General features: G+C 43.4%; 1 protein-coding gene across 1 annotated transcript in view; it reads left to right on the top strand.

Annotated features, from left to right (window-relative positions):
- LOC106593401 (uncharacterized) overlaps positions 1-22,387 on the top strand; it is a 34,282-nt gene that overhangs the window by 1,459 nt on the left and 10,436 nt on the right. The window contains exons 3-11 of the mRNA XM_045707444.1: positions 40-160; positions 3,791-3,832; positions 4,522-4,682; positions 4,922-5,070; positions 5,228-5,387; positions 5,576-5,703; positions 7,653-9,539; positions 11,692-11,821; positions 12,452-12,581. Coding sequence (XP_045563400.1) covers positions 40-160; positions 3,791-3,832; positions 4,522-4,682; positions 4,922-5,070; positions 5,228-5,387; positions 5,576-5,703; positions 7,653-9,539; positions 11,692-11,821; positions 12,452-12,581 — 2,908 coding nt within the window. The remainder of the gene's footprint in view (positions 1-39; positions 161-3,790; positions 3,833-4,521; positions 4,683-4,921; positions 5,071-5,227; positions 5,388-5,575; positions 5,704-7,652; positions 9,540-11,691; positions 11,822-12,451; positions 12,582-22,387) is intronic.

The raw sequence follows: 22,387 nt of genomic DNA, 5'->3' as shown, positions 1-22,387 counted from the left end.
TGATACTGTCCCTCTCTGTATCCCCTTTTGCCATCCTAGCCCTGTGTACCCTCCCTGCTCCAGTCAATGTTACCATCGATTCTCTCAACTTCCACCATGTTCTCCGCTGGATCCCTGGGCCGGGCACACCACCCGGGACCATGTACAATATCTTATACAGGTTGTCACCTACACCCCCCACCCTTTCCCCATCTTAAATTATAGATTATAGTATCACCCATCATCATTATTTTGTTTGTGTTTATCATATTGGATAATTCTACTACTGCATTGTGGTTAAGGTTTATGGACTTTAGACAAATGATGGTGATCTGATTCCCATGACACTTGATATGACTGGGTTGTAACGTAAGTCAGACGTTAGGTGTAGTAGTAATAATAATAATGATGGTGCTATAATTAGTTTTCTTTGTGAAAAGCAATGTCTTCTGTCAGAATTATGTTTTTTCACTTTGTGGAGATGAGCACCGTTCTTAGAAATAAGCTTTGAACTTAGTCTATTTAGAACAATTTGCCTATCTTACCAAGTGTGCTGTGGATGGAACATTTGACTGCAGTGTGACGTGTTTTCTCAAGTATTGCTTTCACTTGACCATAGCTACAGCTCTGTGGTTGTAGTTTGCACCTTCATAGTGTCGCAACTCTAGAGACAGTACTCTGCTCTGCAGGTCTTACCACTGGAAAAAGGGCCTATGAATCTTTTTTTAATTACATTGTATTAGGATCCACATTAGCTGATGCCAAAATGTCAGCTAATCTTCCTGGGGTCCGACACAGAACTAACAAAACATTACAAACAATTATAGTTCACATTTAGACATTACAAACATTTTAACATTTTAAGTAGACATTATAGACAATTAACACACCTGGTACTGGCAGCAAGTTATTGATTTACTGTACCTTGGTTGGGATACAGTGCCAAGCAATGTTCCCTCTAATTTTTCTCTGCACTGAGTGAATTTCAGGTCCGCTGAGTGCGAAACTTGAACATTGTGAAAATGTTGTGCAACTTCCAGCGTGCGTTTACTGTGAACACTGAGGTTGTACCCGCTTTAAGTTAGTTTTAACAGTAGCCAAGTAGCCTACTGTGGCTATTTGATCATAATGTAGGCCTACCAGAATGGCCTACCATCAAAAACATTGGAGAAGATGCATCCCATAACATTTTAACATGGAAATAGCTGTTCTATCATTCAGCCTACAGTAGCAGCCAATGTGTGGTGTTCAATGTAGGCCTACATTTCATGAGACTTTTGTAAAAACATGCAGGGCTTGACCTAACCTGTTTGTCCACTTGTCCTTCAGACAAGGAGGTGACTGAAAATGTTGCGTTGTTTGATGCAAGAAAATGTTGTTTGATGCAAGAAACCACTTTACAAAATAAAATGCATTATTATTCCCATACAATTATTACAGAGAATCAGACAAATTATGCAGCCCTCTGCTACTTAGCTTATTCAAGCCTGTCTCAAAATACAACACTGCCCCTTTAGACAAAAAAAAAGCTCTTTACCTGACTAGCTTTTCAAAGAGGTCAAAAAATGTACACATTTTTGTTCTCTTGTAGGAAGCAATCACTCCCCAATTGCTGACTACAAATGATCTATAACTGGGCTAATAACTCACTAACTAGCAAAGGATTTGAACAAAATGTGGACAGGTGAATACATGCAGCTCTCGCTTTGATCTCAAAACAAGCACATCTACTCACGACCACAGCTGTAAACAGTCCAGTTCAAAGTCAATGGCACAGATCCATATATAGCAATGGTTGATTTGCATATAGGCCTACTGCAGCTCTGATTGGTTATGCCGCACTGGTCTGTGTAGAGTACAGGCTGAGTTCTGCTTGTCAATGCAATCGAATCCTATTCCGATGCGTTCTGTCTACAACAAAGTCTCCTGCATAGTTCGTTTTGTTTCGGTATGTTGCCTTAAGTGCTTAATATTGCGTTGATTCGATCACAATTGCCACAGTAAAGGGAAACGTTGATAGTGTTAACTAACAGGGAAAACTCTCTAGAAAGTTGAGTGAAGTTCAATCGCATACTTCTCTCTGTGGGCTGATACAGTATTTCTTCTGCATGCAGTCCCGGGGAGCTGGGCGGCAGTCTCGGGCTACTGCGCGCTGTTTAGAGGGTACATTGGCACTGTCAAGTGCATTCATCTAGAACAGTGGTTCACAAACTTTTTATAGTCCCGTACCCCTTCAAACATTCAACCTCCAGCTGCGTACCCCCTCTAGCACCGGGGTCAGCGCACTCTCAAATGTTGTTTTTTGCCATTATTGTAAGCCTGCCACACACACTATATGATACATTTATTAAACATAAGAATGAGTGTGTTTTTGTCACAAACCGGCTCGTGGGAAGTGACAAAGAGCTCTTATAGGACCAGGGCACAAATAATAATAATCAATAATTTTGGCAGTGGCTTCTGATTTAAATTCAATTTTCATAGAACCACTTGTTGCAATTTCGATGAGGCTCTCTTGTTCAGATATTGTTAAGTGGACTGGAGGCAGGGCATGAAAGGCATAATGAATCCAGTTGTTTGTGTCGTCCGTTTCGGGAAAGTACCTGCGTAATTGCGCACCCAACTCAGGTGCTTCGCTATATCACATTTGACATTGTTGGTAAGCTTGTGTTCATTTGCACACAATAAATCATAAAATGATGGAAAGACCTGTGTGTTGTCCTTGTTAAGAAAAAACATCACCCAGATAGGCCAGTCGTGTGAGAAACTCGTCATGCAAGCGGTCAGACAAGTGAAAATGATGGTCAGTAAAGAACTTTAAGCTCGTCTCTCAATTTAAAAAAAACGTGTCAATACTTTGCCCCTTGATAACCAGCGCACTTCTGTATGTTATAAAAGCGCTACATGATCGCTGCCCATATCATTGCATAGTGCAGAAAATACACTAGAGTTCAGGGGCCTTGCTTTAACAAAGTTAACCATTTTCACTGTAGTATCCAAAACGTCTTTCAAGCTGTCAGGCATTCCCTTGACAGCAAGAGCCTCTTGGTGGATGCTGCAGTGTATCCAAGTGGTGTCGGGAGCAACTGCTTGCACGCGCGTAACCACTCCACTGTCTCCCTGTCATGGCTTTTGCTCCATCAGTACAGATACCAACACATCTTGACCACCAAAGTCCATTTGATGTCACAAATCTGTCCAGTACTTTAAAAATATAATCTCATGTTATCTTGGTTTGCAGAAGAGGATGTCTTCCTTAATTGACCCCCCATAAACGTAACGGACATATACCAGGAGCTGTGCCAGGCCCGCCACGTCTGTTGACTCATCCAGCTGTAACGCATAGAATTCACTGGCTTGTATGTGAAGCAGTAATTGTTTCAAAACAGCTCCTGCCATGTCACTGATGCGTCGTGAAACAGTGTTGTTTGATAAAGACATTGTCTGTATAGCTTTTTGGGCCTTTTCCCCCAGCTTTGTCCCAGCCCATATCTGCAGCAGCAGGAAGAACTAAGTCCTCCACAATAGTATGGGGCTTGCCTGTCCTAGCCACTCGGTAGCTCACCTTAAAAGATGATTCTAGCCCCTTCTTATTATTGGTATCTGTTGGTTTTATACAGGTCTTACTACTCAAAGTCGTCTTTATTCTCACTCAAACTCCCGTGGCTTATTTTTCAAATTGTCATGTTTCATTTCTAAATGTCTGCGCAAGAGTGAAGGTTTCGATTGAGAGAGTAACGGTTAATGTTGATTGGATGTTAATTATTTGTCTAGGCTACCTGTATTTGACATTGTGTTGTTATTTCGCCAGATGGTTGAATTTTATTTTTGGCAGTGAAACGAGGCTACTCAGGTGAGAAAAAAACCTCACCTAAATGTATAGCCCCATTGTAAAATATAAATGTACTGTTTGAAAATGTGATTATAATATTTTTGGTCTTAAAAAAAAAATGTGAATCACATTTTTATTTGGCGTAACCCCGACGGCATTGCGTGTACCCCAGTTTGGGAAAACCTGATATAGAAGATATTGCCGTAGTCTAAAGCTGGAATGAATGTAGACTGAATGATTTGTTTTCTGCTATTTAACAAAAGACATTCCCTATTCCTAAAAACCTCTTAACTAACTCATCAATGCTTTTTGAAAGATAGCTTTTCGTCAATCCAGATACCCAGATATGTATAACCCTGGACATGATCAATGTGGGCATCATCCAATGTACATATGTATAAATCATCAGATACATTTCCAATCTTTTTGGAATATAATATATGTGTAGATAAATACTCTTAAGCCATTATGGAACAGGAAAGACTAGTAAACCAGTAATGTGGCTAGACACATCACTCTGAGATAGAATATATCTTCTTGAGGTCTGAAGACCACTGATTAAAAAATTATAATTATTTGAAATCCAAATCATAATTATTTGTAATCCAAATTAACTCACTGTATTTTGTCAATAAAGTAATTTAACTAAGTTTACTTTGTAAATTTATTCGCTACATTAAGAATGTACCTCCTCATTTCTATCCTAACAGAGAAAACAACACGACCCTAGAGATACAACATCAAACCAACATGACAAATCAGAAGCTGGATCTGAAGTACCCCAAAGAAGTATACAGATTGTGTGTTCAGGCTTCCCACGACCTCTTCGAGTCGCCCTTGGCCGGGATCACCTTCACCCCCTTCACACAGAGTACGTCTGCTGGTCATTCTGTCTCGCTAATAGGCGGATGACTATACTTCTGCTAGGGATTTTAACCAGGTGTTTGTGTGAGGGCCATTATTTACATTAGCCAAGTTGTCATCACATAACACAATCTAGGCATGTATTTGTGTGTCAATGTGTCTATTATAATATGTTCTTGTAATAAAAAAATAAAAGTTAAATATTAATTGTGAAATGATGCTACAGTACCATTATATCTTCCACAGCTGTTATTGGTCCTCCAACATTGTCTTTGGATGGATGTGGCAATTGCCTGGTAATCAACATCACACTGCCTGAGATGGGAACCATTGAAAAGGTCTATGGGAACAGCATATCCTTTCAGATTGACTGGAAGAGAGCAGGAGAGACTCAGGTAAAAACAACAATGCCTATCCTTTCCCTGTCTTCATTGTAGTGTCAAATTCTATTCAAATTATTATTATTTTATTTTTTTTACAAATTATGTCCATTTAATGAGAATGAGGACCATTTAATCTAAATGAATACTCTTCGATCATATTCATTTTCAGTTCAAAGAGACCCGTACAACTAATTTAAGTTATATGCTGGGGAACTTGAAGGTGGGCACAGAGTACTGTGTGAGGGTGCATACATTGATCAACACCAACAAACAAACACAGCTTTCTGAGTGGAAGTGTGCTCACACCAGTATTGTGGAGCCTAACAGAGGTGAATATTGTTTATAGTTCTGTCAGTCAATGCTTCATCCTCACTTTTACCATGCCAGATATTAGGTAATGTGTTGGCACTGTGTTACTATTTTAGATATTGCATGGAACTCTTATGTTATCAGGATTATTCTGTTCATTCGGTACACCTTGGACTGGGGTATAACGATGACTTGTCCCTCCCCCCAGTCCCTGCTGTTGTAGCTGGGCTGTCGGTTCTCTTCATTGTGAGTGGGGCAGGCCTGATGCTTCTCATGTTTGTCCTGTTCTACACTGGGTTCGTGTGCAAGTTGAAGACCCACCTGCCTAGATCACTGGTGAGAAATGGCTCTATCTTGTAGCTAACCACATCCTACACTCTCACTCATTTGTTTAAATTCAATTTAAATGACTTTTAGTGGCATGGGAAACATACACTGCTCAAAAAAAATAAAGGGAACACTTAAACAACACAATGTAACTCCAAGTCAATCACACTTCTGTGAAATCAAACTGTCCACTTAGGAAGCAACACTGATTGACAATAAATTTCACATGCTGTTGTGCAAATGGAATAGACAACAGGTGGAAATTATAGGCAATTAGCAAGACACCCCCAATAAAGGAGTAGTTCTGCAGGTGGTGACCACAGACCACTTCTCAGTTCCTATGCTTCCTGGCTGATGTTTTGGTCACTTTTGAATGCTGGCGGTGCTTTCACTCTAGTGGTAGCATGAGACGGAGTCTACAACCCACACAAGTGACTCAGGTATTGCAGCTCATCCAGGATGGCACATCAATGCGAGCTGTGGCAAGAAGGTTTGCTGTGTCTGTCAGCGTAGTGTCCAGAGCATGGAGGCGCTACCAGGAGACAGGCCAGTACATCAGGAGACGTGGAGGAGGCCGTAGGAGGGCAACAACCCAGCAGCAGGACCGCTACCTCCGCCTTTGTGCAAGGAGGAGCAGGAGAAGCACTGCCAGAGCCCTGCAAAATGACCTCCAGCAGGCCACAAATGTGCATGTGTCTGCTCAAATGGTCAGAAACAGACTCCATGAGGGCCCGACGTCCACAGGTGGGGGTTGTGCTTACAGCCCAACACCGTGCAGGACATTTGGCATTTGCCAGAGAACACCAAGATTGGCAAATTCGCCACTGGCGCCCTGTGCTCTTCACATATGAAAGCAGGTTCACACTGAGCACGTGACAGAGTCTGGAGACGCCGTGGAGAATGTTCTGCTGCCTGCAACATCCTCCAGCATGACCGGTTTGGGGGTGGGTCAGTCATGGTGTGGGGTGGCATATCTTTGGGGGGCCGCACAGCCCTCCATGTGCTCGCCAGAGGTAGCCTGACTGCCATTAGGTACCGAGATGAGATCCTCAGACCCCTTGTGAGACCATATGCTGGTGCGGTTGGCCCTGGGTTCCTCCTAATGCAAGACAATGCTAGACCTCATGTGGCTGGAGTGTGTCAGCAGTTCCTGCAAGAGGAAGGCATTGATGCTATAGACTGGGCCGCCCGTTCCCCAGACCTGAATCCAATTGAGCACATCTGGGACATCATGTCTCGCTCCATCCACCAACGCCACGTTGCACCACAGACTGTCCAGGAGTTGGCGGATGCTTTAGTCCAGGTCTGGGAGGAGATCCCTCAGGAGACCATCCGCCACCTCATCAGGAGCATGCCCAGGCGTTGTAGGGAGGTCATACAGGCACGTGGAGGCCACACACACTACTGAGCCTCATTTTGACTTGTTTTAAGGACATTACATGAAAGTTGGATCAGCCTGTAGTGTGGTTTTCCACTTTAATTTTGAGTGTGACTCCAAATCCAGACCTCCATGGGTTGATAAATTGGATTTCCATTGATTATTTTTGTGTGATTTTGTTGTCAGCACATTCAACTATGTAAAGAAAAAATTATTTAATAAAATTATTTATTTCATTCAGATCTAGGATGTGTTTTTTAAGTGTTCCCTTTATTTTTTTGAGCAGTATATGTTTACATTGTCAAACCCATCTCTCTCACAATTCTATCACTGTTTGTCTGTGATATTATTTGTTTGGCTTTGCCATAGTTTCAATGTTGATCTGTTGGTCCTGGATGTGAATTTGTGGAGCTTAAGAAATGCAAAGCCAAAGTAAATTCCTGCAAAAGGCAAATAACATTAACTTCAAGTCTTTCATGCCCTGTAGTCCACATAAAGTTAAATCTGCTTCAGGCAGTGACATCACTGTGCCTTTCTCTGTGTCTAACACAGCCTCTCTCTCCTCCCTCTCCCCATGCAGACTGCCCTGGTTGAGGGCTACCTAGTCACCCCAGAGAGAACAGTTCCTGACCTGGTCTCTATATCCTCTGAGCCAGAGAAACAAGGGAAGGCCCTCACACCAAAAGCACACTACAACAGAGAGAACGCAAACCAAGCAGGGGAGGAAGAGGAGGAGGATGAAGAGGAGGAGGGGGGAAACGGCACGGTCTACATGGACCGCGATGCGGGGCTCTCCTTTGATAGCAGCTCCAGCACCACACAGTCCCAGGAAGCATCAGGGGCCAATGTTGCCCTTCTTAACGGAGCAGGGCATTCTGGGGGGTTGAGTTTTGAGGTAGCTGCTGAGGAGGAAGAGGATGCTCCTGTGGGTGTGGTGGTGCTTGGAGGTCAGGGTCAGAGAGAAGTCAAAGGTGAACTAGCGAAGGTCATTTCCAGTCTAGACGGAGACCAACCCAGACCTCTGGGACTTGTAGGGTTGGGTGGAGAGGAGGAGAATGAGATGAGGGAGGTGGAGGAAGAGAAAGAGATGAGGGGGGAGACCTCTGGTAACGTCAATCTGTTCTCTGTGACTCTGGGGGCTTTAAAGAGGGAGGAGGAAGAGGAGGAGGATGAGAATGAGACAGATGTTTTATTATGCTGTTCCAAACAGGAGCAGAAGCCTCTACTTCCCATAGACTCCTTACAGAGGACATTAGGACTAGACAGCATGGGATCACAGGGTGAAGAGGAGGCGGGGGGGAATGATTGCTACATGGACTGCGCCCCCAAGCTCTCCTCTAAAAGCAGCTTTGGCACCACACAGTCCCAGAATGCATCAGGGGCCAATGTGGCCCTTAATGCAGTAGGGCATTCTGGGGGGTTGAGTTCTGAGGTAGCTGCTGAGGAAGAAGAGGAAGCTCCTGTGGGTGTGGTGGTGCTTGGAGGTCAGGGTCAGAGCGAGGTCAAAGGTCAACTAGTGAAGGTCATTTCCAGCCTAGACAGAGATCTGGGACTTGTAGGATTGGGTGGAGAGGAGGAGAAAGAGATGGAGGAGAAAGAGAGGGAGGAGACCTCTATTAATGTCAATCTGTTCTCTCTGACTCTGGGGGCTTTAAAGAGGGAGGATGAGAATGAGACAGATGTTTTATTATGCTGTTCCAAACAGGAGCAGAAGCCTCTACTTCCCATAGACTCCTTACAGAGGACATTAGGACTAGACAGCATGGGATCACAGGGTGAAGAGGAGGCGGGGGGGAATGATTGCTACATGGACTGCGCCCCCAAGCTCTCCTCTAAAAGCAGCTTTGGCACCACACAGTCCCAGAATGCATCAGGGGCCAATGTGGCCCTTAATGCAGTAGGGCATTCTGGGGGGTTGAGTTCTGAGGTAGCTGCTGAGGAAGAAGAGGAAGCTCCTGTGGGTGTGGTGGTGCTTGGAGGTCAGGGTCAGAGCGAGGTCAAAGGTCAACTAGTGAAGGTCATTTCCAGCCTAGACAGAGATCTGGGACTTGTAGGATTGGGTGGAGAGGAGGAGAAAGAGATGGAGGAGAAAGAGAGGGAGGAGACCTCTATTAATGTCAATCTGTTCTCTCTGACTCTGGGGGCTTTAAAGAGGGAGGATGAGAATGAGACAGATGTTTTATTATGCTGTTCCAAACAGGAGCAGAAGCCTCTACTTCCCATAGACTCCTTACAGAGGACATTAGGACTAGACAGCATGGGATCACAGGGTGAGATACAGGAAGATACAGGCCTAGTACTGACACCGCCACAGACAGACTGCACACACAAATACTCTGAATATTCAGATAGACATGCTGTCAGCTGTACAAAGACATACTCTGACTGCCTGGTAACGCACACTGGCACTGTGCAGTCTCACAATGAGACAGAGGAGGAGGAAGACTTCTCAGGCTATATGGGACATTGATGCGTGCGTGCCGTGTAGGCCTACAGTGTAATTGAACAGCTGATAATTGCACAGATATTCCACTTGGTTGGATATGCCTTCCTTCCCAAATATTGTCTTCTGTTGAGAATGTGTGTATGTAAAACAGAGGTATTCAAACTTTCCCGATCCTCACCCAAAAACTAATGACAGGCTTAAAATGTCTCTACGTGTTATCAGGATTCTGTTCATTCAGATACATTTGATTTTTGAAATGATCTTTTGTATATTGTCCCATACTATATGCATGTACTATTAATTACTCTTATTTTTATTTTTTGTTGTTATTTGGCGACATTAATGCAGTTCCCCCAACCCGACTTTGAATACCACTGATGTGTGTCAGTTTCATTCATTGTAATGTACGTGCAATTTCATGAAAGAGGAATTAGAGCTCAATGATCAAATCGTGACCCGGTTTTTGTGTAGAATGTGTTTTTTTATGCTGTTGTTTCTAAAAAGTTAGTCTGTGGGAACTTCCTTGATACATCGAGCCCTGTATGTCATGTTAAAGTACACTGCTCTCTAAAAAAACGAAATGCTTAGTGTGAAACAATGTCCCCAAGATAAAGCCAATCAGTTCGTATAAAGATCTGTGGTTGGTTGCTCAACATTGTCGTCATTTCCAGTAGCAGCGTTGTTATGCCGCGTTCAAAACAACGGGGAACTCGGCAAAATACGAGGTCAAATTACGACGTCGGTGATCTTCAGGTGGGAAAGTCTGATCTCTAGAAAGAGGCCCGAGTTCCCGATTTGGAATTCCGAGTTGGATGACCGTTAAAAAATTATTTTCCCAGTCGTAACTAGTTTTTTTCCCTAGCGCCTGGAAGTAGGAGATTTCAGAGTTTCCAGTTGTTCTGAACGCGGCAAAACCCTTGAATTTCTACAAGCTGGCAGCAGTTGCGGAAAGCACCCCAATTGTGGCAGAGGACTGGCTCTTGTTTGACTTCTGTTGCCAACCAGGCAGAAAGGTGAACATCTCATATCGGTAGCTATGTTTTATTGTATTATGCTTGGAGTTATCAAATGATATCTACTGTTTGGCCTAGGCTTTGTTAGCGAGTAGCTAACGGAATCACGGAATTAGTGGTACAGCTAGCTAACTGCTGCTAACGGAAACGTTGTATCAGTGGAACCGACAGCGAACGTTAGCTAACTGTTGTTTTGCTCGCGGTTATCGTGTTTTGTTCTTACTATCTCTGTTGCACGTTTTGTTTTGGTAATGTTGAGGCAGGGGTGTAAAAATACTTTCAAGTACCACAACGTTACCCCATAAAACTACTTACCTGCTTTACTATTTATATTTTTTTGACAACTTTTACTTCACTACATTCCTAAAGAAAATGATGTACTTTTTACTCGATACATTTACCTTGACACCCAAAAGTACATGTTACATTTTGAATGCTTAACAGGACAGGAAAATGGTCCAATTCACGCACTTAATCAAGAGAACAACCCTGGTCCTCCCGCCTGCCTCTGATCTGACGGACTCATTAAACACACATGCTTCCTTTGTGAATTATGTGTGAGTGTTCCCCTGACTATCCTTAAATAAAATAAAAACTATACATTTGTGCGGTCTGGTTTGCTTAATATAAGTAATTTGAAAAGATTCCTACTTCTGATACTGAATAATATTTAAAGTCAAATACATTTAGACTTTTACTCAAGTAGTATTTTACTTGTCATTTTCTTTTGAGGTATCTTTACTTTTACTCAAGTATCCACCACTGCTAGTTGGCCACCTGAACTGAGAATTTGTGATATCAACTAGTTATGCCACATAGCTACAAAAGTTTCCATTATCACAAAGCAGCAGATTTCTGTAAAAAGGAAAAGAAACACATTCTAATACCACCCGGGTTGCAATAGCCTAATGTAGCTTACCAAATGAGTCCGTTTTTTTCCTTTTATTTTTCCAAAATTCCAGCACAATGTTGGTTTGAGTTGTGTGAAAACAAGTGCTCCTCAAATTATGAACCCCTCAACCACATAAGAATGAACACTGTTTAACAGTACATCCACAACTCAATCAAACGATCCTTTGAACCAAGTGAACAAACACCACACCCAAAGAGACAATGTAGCCTATCTGTCCTTTCAGCTTAGATGGGGATGGACATGAGAGCTGCTGCACAGTGGAGTCAAGGTGGAGGATGTAAGAGTCAGCTTCATTGACATGACCACTGAGTGTTGTGGCAATGGTGTCATGACTCCAGTGATATTGGTGGTTTCCTGGTTACTACAGGCACATTCAGGTGAGACATTTTTGCATCTTGTACAATATATTTTCCTCAGTAACGTTACGGCTTCGTAATTGTAGTCATCATTACTGTATTTCTGAGGGGTAATACTTAAAGTAACTGTCCAGTGTAATTTCTTTGAAATAATGACCTATAATTAATTACAATATGAGTGAAATAGCATTTTGTAGATGGAAAACTAATTAAATATGTTAAAAATAAGCTTTCCTGTGTTTGAATGGTGTGGCCATACCTCAACAACAAAATGGTGTGGGTGTAGGCCTATACTTGAAGTTACTTTTATCAATAAGGCCTGAGTGGGTGTGGTATATTTAAGCAATATGGCCCGAAGGGGTGCGGTATAGGGCCAATATACCACGGCTAAGGACTGTTCTTACACACGACACAGTGGAGTGCCTGGATACTACCCTTAGCCGTGGTATATTGGCCATATATCACAAACCCCCCCGAGATGCATTACTGCTATTAAAAACTGGTTACCAATGTAATTAGAGCAGTAAACAAGTGATTTTGTGTCATAGTATGCCGTGGTATACGGTCTGATATACCACAGGTTTTCAGCCAATCAGCATCCAGGACCCAAACGACATCCTAAATAAAATGTATCTTCCTCTTCTTTCTCAGTTATGTGTGATCTGCCTGCTCCAGTCAATCTGACTCTCTCCTCCAAACATTTTGTCCACCAGCTGAGGTGGGATCCAGGCCCGGGGTCCCCCAGGGGTGTGTACTACCGCGTGAAGGTTCTCTCTGACAGGTATGTGTGTGTATGATGTAGTTGTGTCATTCTGTATGAGTATCTCTCTCGCTCTTTGATCCTCTCAGTTGAATAGGCCAAAACTGCCTTCCCTTGATGTGTTTGCTTTTTGAATGATTCAGTACTGTAATCACAACATATTGTTAGATTCTTGGTTAAACTTGGAACATTGTTCAACTCAGAAGTATCTTATTTAAAGAGTGATAGCGACTGGTTTTTACATCAGAAGTTGATGGTTATCTGTAGGAACCAGATGGCTTTGGAATGTGTTGGCTGGACGGGAGAAAGTCACAGGATTGCTATAGCGGATACGGGTGGTGATCTGAGGGTTAGTAAAATGAGGGGTTGACGTCAGGTCAGATCCCCTTAAAGGGAGAAATTATGGTTTATTACCCTATTACTTCGTCTTCCCGTCAAACCATAATAGATGTAAGGATTAGAGAGGAGGAGTGCCTAAATTGGAGTATATATACTTGTGGTGGTGGAAACATGTTTTGTCTAATGCAGCTGTATTGACCCTCTGGGAAGAGTAAACTTGGTTAAGCTTTCATAATGTCCGTTGAGTTTTTTAGTCTTGAGAATTAGAACCGAACTATATCATAGACCTAGATGAAGATGGACTTGTGAGAACTTTTTTTTTTTTGTCCCAAGATGGCGTAGCAGTTCAGACGTCCTTTGTCTTCCTCTTGTCGTGTGTGTGTTATATATATATATATATATATATATATATTGTTTCTTCGCATATCTTTTTACATATTTTTTTTTTTCTCTAAAAACTCAACCTCAAAACACTCTCCTGCAACCCGCCTCACCAATTTAAAAAATAAAAGTATTATTTACCTCAAATCTGAAATCCACAACGGAAGCTAGCCAAAGGTTAGCCTGGCTAACGTTGGAGTTCAGCTAGCCACGGTTAGCGGTCCTCAGCCATCCATTAGCTCGAAAAGCTATCGCCAATTTTTGTACAGCGTGACTCAGACCAGAGCTTACCGGACCTATTCTCTCTCGATATCCCCGGATTTCTACCGCAGGCTCTGGACGTTTACACCTGGATCTTGCAGCTAGCTAGCTGCTACCTGAGTGACTATTGGCAACGTTGGTCCCGGAGTTAACATAATTATTCCGGAGCTAGCCAGCTGAAGAGTTCCATCAGCCTCTCCTGGGCTACAATCACCTATCCGGACCCGTTTTACTGCCGATGCGGAGCCCCATCGGGACCTTCACGACTAGACCACCGGCGTTGCCTGCCCGAGGGAGTTATCCAACTGGCCCCTCCGTCGCGACGTAACCTGAATGCCCATCTGCGGCCCGCTAATCGTTAGCTGTTTTATCGGCTGCGATCTGAATAGGTCTATCGTACAATTTTATTGGGCCTCTATAACTAACTATTTTGCCAATTGGACTGGTCCCCCCTACCACACGGAACCCCACTAATCTACAGACGGCTCGGCTAGCTATCTAACTCTCACTGGACCCTTTGATCACTCGGCTAAGCATGCCTCTCCTTAATGTCAATATGCCTTGTCCATTGCTGTTCTGGTTAGTGTTTATTGGCTTATTTCACTGTAGAGCCTCTAGCCCTGCTCATTATACCTTATCCAACCTCTCAGTTCCTCCACCCACACATGCTATGACATCTTCTGGTTTCAATGTTTCTAGAGACAAAGCTCTCTCATCATCACTAAATGCCTAGGTTTACCTCCACTGTGCTCACATCCTACCATACCTTTGTCTGTACATTATACCATGAAGCTATTTTATCGCCCCCAGAAACCTACTCCTTTTTCTCTCTATTCTGGACGTCACAGACGACCAATTCTTATAGCTTTTAGCCGTACCCTTATCCTCATACTTCTCTGCTCCTCTGGTGATGTAGAGGTGAATCCAGGCCCTGCAGTGCCTAGCTCCACTCCTACTCCCCAGGCGCTCTCTTTTGATGACTTCTGTAATCGTAATAGCCTTGGTTTCATGCATGTTAACATTAGAAGCCTCCTCCCTAAGTTTGTTTTATTCACTGCTTTAGCACACTCTGCCAACCCGGATGTCCTAGCCGTGTCTGAATCCTGGCTTAGGAAGTCCACCCAAAACTCTGAAATCTTCATCCCTTACTACAACATTTTCAGACAAGATAGAACGTCCAAAGGGGGCGGTGTTGCAATCTACTGCAGAGATAGCTTGCAGAGTTCTGTCCTACTATCCAGGTCTGTACCCAAACAATTTCAACTTCTACTTTTAAAAATCCATCTCTCTAAAAACAAGTCTCTCACCGTTGCCGCCTGCTACAGACCACCCTCTGCCCCCAGCTGTGCTCTGGACACCATATGTGAACTGATTGGCCCCCATCTACCTTCAGAGCTCGTGCTGCTTGGTGACCTAAACTGGGACATGCTTAACACCCCAGCCATCCTACAATCCAAGCTTGACGCCCTCAATCTCACACAAATTATTAATGAACCCACCAGGTACCACCCCAAAGCCGTAAACACTGGCACCCTCATAGATATCATCCTAACCAATTTGCCCTCTAAATACACCTCTGCTGTTTTCAACCAAGATCTCAGTGATCAATCAATCAAATCAAATTTATTTTTATATAGCCCTTCGTACATCAGATGATATCTCAAAGTGCTGTACAGAAACCCAGCCTAAAACCCCAAACAGCAAGCAAAGCATGTGAAAGAAGCACGGTGGCTAGGAAAAACTCCCTAGAAAGGCCAAAAACCTAGGAAGAAACCTAGAGAGGAACCAGGCTATGAGGGGTGGCCAGTCCTCTTCTGGCTGTGCAGGGTGGATATTATAACAGAACATGGTCAAGATGTTAAAATGTTCATAAATGACCAGCATGGTCAAATAATAATAATAATCATAGTAGTTGTCGAGGGTGCAACAAGCACGTCCGGTGAACAGGTCAGGGTTCCATAGCCGCAGGCAGAACAGTTGAAACTGGAGCAGCAGCACGGCCAGGTGGACTGGGGACAGCAAGGAGTCATCATACCAGGTAGTCCTGAGGCATGGTCCTAGGGCTCAGGTCCTCCGAGAGAAAGACAGAAAGAGAGAATTAGAGAGAGCATATTTAAATTCACACAGGACACCGGATAAGACAAGAGAAATACTCCAGATGTAACAGACTGAAACCTAGCCCCCCGACACATAAACTACTGCAGCATAAATACTGGAGGCTGAGACAGGAGGGATCAGAAGACACTGTGGCCCCATCCGATGATACCCCCGGACAGGGCCAAACAGGCAGGATATAACCCCACCCACTTTGCCAAAGCACAGCCCCCACACCACTAGAGGGATGTCTCCAACCACCAACTTACCGTCCTAAGACAAGGCCGAGTATAGCCCACAACGATCTCCGCCATGGCACAACCCAATGGGGGGGCGCCAACCCAGACAGGAAGACCACGTCAGTGACTCAACCCACTCAAGTGACGCACCCCTCCCATGGACGGCATGGAAGAACACCAGTAAGCCAGTGACTCAGCCCCTGTAAAAGGGTTAGAGGCAGAGAATCCCAGTGGAAAGAGGGGAACCGGCAAGGCAGAGACAGCAAGGGCGGTTCGTTGCTCCAGCCTTTCCGTTCACCTTCACACTCCTGGGCCAGACTATACTTAATCATAGGACCTACTGAAGAGATAAGTCTTCAGTAAAGACTTAAAGGTTGAGACTGAGTCTGCGTCTCTCACATTGGTAGGCAGACCATTCCATAAAAATGGAGCTCTATAGGAGAAAGCCCTACTTCCAGCCGTTTGCTTAGAAATTCTAGGGACAATTAGGAGGCCTGCGTCTTGTGACCGTAGCGTACATGTAGGTATGTACGGCAGGACCAAATCGGAAAGATAGGTAGGAGCAAGCCCATGTAATGCTTTGTAGGTTAGCAGTAAAACCTTGAAATCAGCCCTTGCCTTAACAGGAAGCCAGTGTAGGGAGGCTAGCACTGGAGTAATATGATCAAATTTTTTGGTTCTAGTCAGGATTCTAGCAGCCGTATTTAGCACTAACTGAAGTTTATTTAGTGCTTTATCCGGGTAGCCGGAAAGTAGAGCATTGCAGTAGTCCAGCCTAGAAGTAACAAAAGCATGGATTAATTTTTCTGCGTCATTTTTGGACAGAAAGTTTCTGGTTTTTGCAATGTTACGTAGATGGAAAAAAGCTGTCCTTGAAACAGTCTTGATATGTTCTTCAAAAGAGAGATCAGGGTCCAGAGTAACGCCGAGGTCCTTCACAGTTTTATTTGAGACGACTGTACAACCATCCAGATTAATTGTCAGATTCAACAGAAGATCTCTTTGTTTCTTGGGACGTAGAACAAGCATCTCTGTTTTGTCCGAGTTTAAAAGTAGAACGTTTGCAGCCATCCACTTCTTTATGTCTGAAACACAGGCTTCTAGCGAGGGCAATTTTGGGGCTTCACCATGTTTCATTGAAATGTACAGCTGTGTGTCGTCCGCATAGCAGTGAAATTTAACATGTTTTCGAATGACATCCCCAAGAGGTAAAATATATAGTGAAAACAATAGTGGTCCTAAAACGGAACCTTGAGGAACACCGAAATGTACAATGTATTTGTCAGAGGACAAACCATTCACAGAGACAAACTGATATCTTTCCGACAGATAAGATCTAAACCAGGCCAGAACTTGTCCATGTAGACCAATTTGGGTTTCCAATCTCTCCAAAAGAATGTGGTGATCGATGGTATCAAAAGCGGCACTAAGATCTAGGAGCACGAGGACAGATGCAGAGCCTCGGTCTGACGTCATTAAAAGGTCATTTACCACCTTCACAAGTGCAGTCTCAGTGCTATGATGGGGTCTAAAACCAGACTGAAGCGTTTCGTATACATTGTCTTCAGGAAGGCAGTGAGTTGCTGTGCAACAGCTTTTTCTAAAATTTGAGAGGAATGGAAGATTCGATATAGGCCGATAGTTTTTTATAATTTCTGGATCAAGATTCGGCTTTTTCAAGAGAGGCTTTATTACTGCCACTTTTAGTGAGCTTGGTACACATCCGGTGGATAGAGAGCCGTTTATTATGTTCAACATAGGAGGGCCAAGCACAGGAAGCAGCTCTTTCAGTAGTTTAGTTGGAATAGGGTCCAGTATGCAGCTTGAGGGTTTGGAGGCCATGATTATTTTCATCATTGTGTCAAGAGATATAGTACTAAAACACTTTAGTATCTCCCTTGATCCTAGGTCCTGGCAGAGTTGTGTAGACTCAGGACAATGGAGCTTTGGAGGAATACCCAGATTTAAAGAGGAGTCTGTAATTTGCTTTCTAATGATCATGATCTTTTCCTCAAAGAAGTTCATAAATGTATTACTGCTGAAGTGAAAGCCATCCTCCATTTGCGAAGGCTGCTTTTTAGTTAGCTTTGCGACAGTATCAAAAATAAATTTCGGATTGTTCTTATTTTCCTCAATTAAGTTGGAAAAATAGGGTGATCGAGCAGCAGTGAGGGCTCTTCGATACTGCACGGTACTGTCTTTCCAAGCTAGTCGGAAGACTTCCAGTTTGGTGTGGCGCCATTTCCGTTCCAATTTTCTGGAAGCTTGCTTCAGAGCTCGTGTATTTTCTGTATACCAGGGAGCTAGTTTCTTATGACAGATGTTTTTAGTTTTTAGGGGTGCAACTGCATCTAGGGTATTGCGCAAGGTTAAATTGAGTTCCTCGGTTAGGTGGTTAACTGATTTTTGTCCTCTGACGTCCTTGGGTAGGCAGAGGCAGTCTGGAAGGGCATCAAGGAATCTTTGGGTTGTCTGAGAATTTATAGCACGACTTTTAATGCTCCTTGGTTGGGGTCTGAGCAGATTATTTGTTGCGATTGCAAACGTAATAAAATGGTGGTCCGATAGTCCAGGATTATGAGGAAAAACATTAAGATCCACAACATTTATTCCATGGGACAAATCTAGGTCCAGAGTATGACTGTGGCAGTGAGTAGGTCCAGAGACATGTTGGACAAAACCCACTGAGTCGATGATGGCTCCGAAAGCCTTTTGGAGTGGGTCTGTGGACTTTTCCATGTGAATGTTAAAGTCACCAAAAATTAGAATATTATCTGCTATGACTACAAGATCCGATAGGAATTCAGGGAACTCAGTGAGGAACACTGCATATGGCCCAGGAGGCCTGTAAACGGTAGCTATAAAAAGTGAGTGAGTAGGCTGCACAGATTTCATGACTAGAAGCTCAAAAGACGAAAACGTCGTTTTTTTTTTGTAAATTCAAATTTGCTATCGTAAATGTTAACAACACCTCCGCCTTTGCCGGATGCACCGGGGGTATGGTCACTAGTGTAACCAGGGGGTGAGGCCTCATTTAACACAGTAAATTCATCAGGCTTAATCCATGTTTCAGTCAGGCCAATCACATCAAGATTATTATCAGTGATTAGTTCATTGACTATAACTGCCTTGGAAGTGAGGGATCTAACATTAACCTCTTGGGGCTAGGTGGGACGCTAGCGTGCCACCCGTGGTGCACTCCATCAACAGCAGGTGCATTTCAAGAGCGGCAAATTTGAATCCAAATAAATGTCAAAATTCAAATTTTTCAAAAATACAACTATGTTACACCATTTGAAAGATAAACATCTCCTTAATCTAACCACGTTTTACGATTTCAAAAAGGTTTTACGGCGAAAGCATAAATTTAGAGTATGTTAGGACAGTACATTTACAAGAGTTGTGTGTAATGTTTTGTCAAGTCAAAGACAGGGTCACCAAAACCATAAAACCAGCTAAAATGATGCACTAACCTTTTACAATCTCCATCAGATGACACTCCTAGGACATTATGTTAGACAATGCATGCATTTTTAGTTCTATCAAGTTCATTTTTATATCCAAAAACAGCGTTTTACTATGGCATTGATGTTGAGGAAATCGTTTCCCTCCAATAACCGGCAGTCAAGTCAGCGTCACAAATTAAATAATTAAAATTAGAAAACATTGTTAAAATATTATATTGTCATTTAAAGAATTATAGATTTACATCTCTTGAACGCAATCAACTTGCCAGATTTAAAAATAACCTTACTGGGAAATCACACTTTGCAATAATCTGAGCACTGCGCCCAGAAAAATACGCGTTGCGATACAGACTAGACGTCATGTTGGGGAGATCTAAAATCGAAAATACTATGTAAATAATCCATTACCTTTGATTCTCTTCATCAGATGTCACTTCCAGGTATCACAGGTCCATAACGAATGTAGTTTTGTTCAAAAAAGCTCATCATTTATGTCCAAAAATCTCCGTCTCGTTAGCACATGATGTAAGCCAGCCGGACTTCTCGTCATGAACGAGGGGAAAAAATATATTTCCGTTCGTTCAAACATGTCAAACGTTGTATAGCATAAATCATTAGGGCCTTTTTAACCAGAACATGAATAATATTCAAGGTGGACGAATGCATACTCTTTTATAACGTATTGGAACGAGGGTACCCAACATGAAGTAGCGCGCCAGGTGTCTAATGGGACATCACCGTTCCATGGCTCTTGTTCGGTCAGATCTCCCTCCAGAAGACTCAAAACACTTTGTAAAGGCTGGTGACATCTAGTGGAAGCAATAGGAAGTGCCAAAATATTCCTAAACCCCTGTGTTTTTCAATGGGATAGGTTTAAAGTCAATACAACACATCAGGTATCCACTTCCTGTCAGAAAATGTCTCAGGGTTTTGCCTGCCAAATAAGTTCTGTTATACTCACAGACACCATTCAAACAGTTTTGGAAACTTTAGAGTGTTTTCTATCCATATATAATAAGTATATGCATATTCTAGTTACTGGGTAGGATTAGTAACCAGATTAAATCGGGTACATTTTTTTTATCCAGACGTGCAAATGCTGCCCCCTAGACCCAACAGGTTAAGTAACCCAATTTTGAGATGTGAGGTATCACAATCTCTTTCAATAATGGCAGGAATGGAGGAGGTCTTTATACTAGTGAGATTGCTAAAGCGAACACCGCCATTTTTAATTTTGCCCAACCTAGATCGAGGCACAGACACGGTCTCAATGGGGAAAGCTGAGCTGACTACGCTGACTGTGCTAGTGGCAGACTCCACTAAGCTGGCAGGCTGGCTAACAGCCTGCTGCCTGGCCTGCACCCTATTTCATTGTGGAGCTAGAGGAGTTAGAGCCCTGTCTATGTTCGTAGATAAGATGAGAGCACCCCTCCAGCTAGGATGGAGTCCGTCACTCCTCAACAGGCCAGGCTTGGTCCTGTTTGTTGGTGAGTCCCAGAAAGAGGGCCAATTATCTACAAATTCTATCTTTTGGGAGGGGCAGAAAACAGTTTTCAACCAGCGATTGAGTTGTGAGACTCTGCTGTAGAGCTCATCACTCCCCCTAACTGGGAGGGGGCCAGAGACAATTAATCGATGCCGACACATCTTTCTAGCTGATTTACACGCTGAAGCTATGTTGCGCTTGGTGACCTCTGACTGTTTCATCCTAACATCGTTGGTGCCGACGTGGATAACAATATCTCTATACTCTCTACACTCGCCAGTTTTAGCTTTAGCCAGCACCGTCTTTATATTAGCCTTAACGTCGGTAGCCCTGCCCCCTGGTAAACAGTGTATTATCGCTGGATGATTAGTTTTAAGTCTAATACTGCGGGTAATGGAGTCGCCAATGACTAGGGTTTTCAATTTGTCAGAGCTAATGGTGGGTGCCGTCGGCGTCTCAGACCCCACAACGGGAGGAGTAGAGACCAGAGAAGTCTCGGCCTCCGACTCGCTTAATGGAGAGAACCGGTTGAAAGTTTCTGTCGGCTGAATAAGCGACACCGGTTGAGCATTCCTACAGCGTTTCCCTCCAGAAGCCATGAGAAAGTTGTCCGGCTGCGGGGACCGTGCGAGGGGGTTTATACTAACGTTACTATCTGTACTTACTGGTGGCACAGACGCTGTTTCATCCTTTCCTACACTGAAATTACCCTTGCCTAACGATTGCGTCTGAAGCTGGGCTTGCAGCACAGCTATCCTTGCCGTAAGGCGATCGTTCTCCTGTATATTATAAGTACAACGACTGCAATTAGAAGGCATCATGTTAATGTTACTTTGCTTCGGCTGTTTGAAGTCCTGACGAACCATGTCCAGATAAAACCTCCGGGGTGAAAAAGTTGAATGAAAAAAGTTGAGTGAGGGAAAAAGTAAAAATATACGGTAATGAAAAAGTAAAAAACCGTCAGGTAGCAAAGTAAGATCGGCAACAAAACGCACAGCAGCGTAAACAAGTCTGCAAGTCACTGCCTCATTGCCTGCATCCGTAATGGGTCTACGGTCAAACGACCTCCACTTATCACTGTCAAAAGCTCCCTGAAACATTTCAGCGAGCAAGCCTTTCTAATCGACCTTGCCCTGGTATCCTGGAAGGATATTGACCTCATCCCGTCAGTAGAGGATGCCTGGTTATTTTTTTTAAATGCCTTCCTCACCATCTTAAATAAGCATGCCCCATTCAAGAAATTTAGAACCAGGAACAGATATAGCCCTTGGTTCTCCCCAGACCTGACTGCCCTTAACCAACACAAAAACATCCTATGGTGTTCTGCATTAGCATCAAACAGCCCCCGTGATATACCACTTTTCAGGGAAGTTAGAAACCAATATACACAGGCAGTTAGGAAAGCTAAGGCTAGCTTTTTCAAGCAGAAATTTGCTTCCTGCAACACAAATTCAAAAAAGTTCTGGGACATTGTAAAGTCCATGGAGAATAAGAACACCTCCTCCCAACTGCCCACTGCACTGAGGATAGGAAACTCTGCCACCACCGATAAACCCACTA

This window comes from Salmo salar, chromosome ssa25 (assembly GCF_905237065.1).
Source record: "Salmo salar chromosome ssa25, Ssal_v3.1, whole genome shotgun sequence".
Lineage (NCBI taxonomy): Eukaryota > Metazoa > Chordata > Actinopteri > Salmoniformes > Salmonidae > Salmo > Salmo salar.
The sequence above is the reverse complement of the archived record's forward strand: the minus strand, read 5'-3'. Positions and strand labels throughout refer to the sequence as shown.